This window comes from Dipodomys spectabilis, unplaced genomic scaffold (genome assembly GCF_019054845.1).
Source record: "Dipodomys spectabilis isolate Male_0828 unplaced genomic scaffold, ASM1905484v1 ptg000266l, whole genome shotgun sequence".
NCBI classification, from domain to species: Eukaryota; Metazoa; Chordata; class Mammalia; order Rodentia; family Heteromyidae; genus Dipodomys; species Dipodomys spectabilis.
Window position 1 is genome coordinate 2327501 of NW_024870943.1, and position 2711 is coordinate 2330211.

The following is a 2711-nucleotide window of genomic DNA, read 5'->3' on the forward strand; positions in this document are numbered from 1 at the left end:
CAACGGTCCCAACGAGAGACAGAGGCAGAGAAACGGAGGAGAAGGACATGGACATCACTAGGGAAGTTGAGTCAGCTAGGGGGAAAACAGAAGGGGAGGAAGAGTGGGAAAGGCAGAGGTAGAAGATAGAGGTACAGTGGTGGAGGGTGAGAGGCAGAGGGGGACAGTGGGAATCTAGGGGGCAGGAAGGAGGGGATGAGAAGGAGACAAGACAGAGGCCATGAAAGAGACAGAGGAGGAGAAGGGAGGGGAAGAGGACAGCAGAGGGAGGGGAGGGGTGAGGGGAGGAGGGCCAGGCCCCAAGCTGCCCAACTACAGCTGGGACTGCGCTGAGGGCTTCCCGGCAGGCAGGGCCTGGCCTGAAGCCCAAGGCCTGTCCCCTCCTCCAGAGCCCTGCTCCTGCACCCCTACTCCACTCTCCTCCCTCTCCTTCCTCTTCCCTCAGTTGCTCTCACCCAGCTCCAGCCTCTCCAGGCTCCCCTGAGGCTCTGCAGGGTGGACAGAAGGGATGGCGGGGGGGGGGGGGGGACAGAGGGAAAACCTTCCCTCTCACACAGTTGAAGAACAGCCTTTCCTTTTCTCAGGGGTGCCCAGGGGTCCACGCTGGGAGTGTGGTCAGCAAAGAGGGAGGAGGAGGACCAGTGAGGCAGAGACACAGAGACACAGAGGGGACAGAGGCAGGGACACCGCACCCAAGAGAGACGGGGACAGAAAGGAAGACAGATGCCCAAAGATACCATGGAGAGACAGAGGCAGACACGGGGGTGGGGGACATGGACAGGGGGTCCACCCAGCGCTCCCTCTCACTGTCCAGCACCCCTGCAGGCCCTCCCTAGCCCCTCAGCCCCCAGCCTGGCCTGAGGGGTTCTGGAAAGTCCCTAGCTGCTTTCTCCTGGAGCGGGGCTGCCTTCCTCCCCGGCCATGGGCTCCTACTCACTCGCTGAAGCAGTGGGCAGCTGTCAGCACCCACTGGGAGTTCAACAGGACACCCCCACACTGGATTCTGTTAAAATTGTACACGGCCACCTGCCAGGGCTGGGACTGTTTTTCACACTCTGAGCCTCCGATGATCCGAGACTGGACATGGGGCGCAGCACCTGCAAAGGGTCAGCAGAGACCTGGGTTCAGGATTTGATGGGGGAAGAAGGTGCAGGGCCTGGGCTGGGCACATGGGGATGCAGCCCCAGGTCTCAGGAAGGACCTGAGGGTCGGGGGCGGCTGGTCCTGAGTGGGAGATGAGACCCAGGAGCCTGGGCAGACGATGCCACCACAGCATCTGGGATGTGGGTCTCCGGATTGGGCTAGACGTGGTCAGCTAGGCAGGGATAGTTAGAATTCGGGGCTCCCAGGTCAAAGGGCAAGGGCAAGAGCAGGGCCAAGGCTGGGAGAGGGGTCCTGGAGGGGTCATGTCAGGGTGATGGGGCTATGAGAACAAACCGTGGTTGGGATGGCGGCGCATGCGCAGGGGCGCTGTGGTCGGGATGGGTGGCGCATGCGCAGAGGTCCTGAGGGGGAGGGCGAGGGGCGCTGCTCAGGGAGATGGGGTTCATGGCCTGAGCACTGGAGAAACTTGAGGACATTCTCAGGACAAGCACAGAGAATGGGGTTGAGTCAGGCCCAACCACCAAGGAGACAGGAGAGGAGGGAGTTGGAATCACATGTTGGGGTGCCTAGGAGGGCAGCAGGAGGCCCTGGCTGGGTCCCAGAAAACCAGAGCTGTGCAGACGCGGTACGCAGGTGGGGAGAGCTGCAGCTTGTGGAGGATGAGTTGTAGAAGGAAGGAGGGTCTGGGGGTGTTGGCTGGGGGGAGACTAGGGCTCTGCATGGAGCAGAGCGTGGGACAGGGAGGATATTTGCAGACTCCCCCATGAGAGATGGGGAGCCTTCTGGTGATCCCCGCCAGTTAGTGTGGGGAGCAGGATGGTCCGCTGGATTGTGGGATGTCAGAGATGAAGTGACATCAGCCTGCGGAAGACACTGACCGCTGGGGTGGGAAAGACACTGGGTGTGCTGAGATTTGGGGGAGCCGCAGGCTCAAGGGTCACAGGAAAATCAGAGGTGGCGGTGGATCCAGGGTTAGGGGTTCCTTGGAAGCATTGGCGAACTCCTAAGAGACAGACTGATGGCCCAAGCCCTCCCTTTTGCTACTGGCTGGGGAGAAGAGAAGGTTCCAGGGCAGAGGAGCCCTGGGGGGGAGGAGGGAGGAGGGCGATGGTCTAGGGTGGGCAGTGGGCTGTAGTCTCGAGTAGATGAGAAAGACTTACAGGAGTGAAGATGCGGGATCCAGGACCTCAGCCCCCTCCCACAGGCCCCCCACGCTCTCACCAGTCCCCCCCAGAAACAGGATGAGGCACAGAACCAGGAGCCACATGATGGCAGAGGCGTCCAGGGGCAGGCTAGGAATTGGGAACCTTGTGGAACCTTTAAAGGCCCTCATTGTCCCTCAGAGTCCCACCCCTACCTGGTGCTGGCCAGGCCCCACCCCTACTCTGGAGGCCAGTGTCGCCCCCATTCCCTCCCCACCATGGAGGAAGGACCAGTTGTCTGCAGGCCCTGTCCAGGGGTCCGCCCAGGCCAGGCCTTGCTCTGGTCTGTAGAGCAATAAAGGCCAGGCAGGGGAGGACACAGAGGGTGGAGGATTAACCAACACACACACACACACACACACACACACACACACACACAAAGCTCCAAGTAAGGCTCCACCCCCG

The 2711-nt window shown here is 61.3% G+C and overlaps 1 protein-coding gene across 2 annotated transcripts in view; it reads right to left on the reverse strand.

Annotated features, from left to right (window-relative positions):
* LOC122125638 (kallikrein-1-like) overlaps window positions 1-2383 on the reverse strand; it is a 3609-nt gene extending 1226 nt beyond the window's left edge. For both annotated transcript variants that reach the window (XM_042700183.1, XM_042700182.1), the window contains exons 1-2: window positions 2326-2383; window positions 938-1097 (exon numbers count right to left, since the gene is read on the reverse strand). In XM_042700183.1, the coding sequence (XP_042556117.1) occupies window positions 938-1097; window positions 2326-2371 (206 nt within the window). In that variant the 5' untranslated portion in view covers window positions 2372-2383. The remainder of the gene's footprint in view (window positions 1-937; window positions 1098-2325) is intronic.
* Between the last annotated feature and the right edge of the window lie 328 nt (window positions 2384-2711).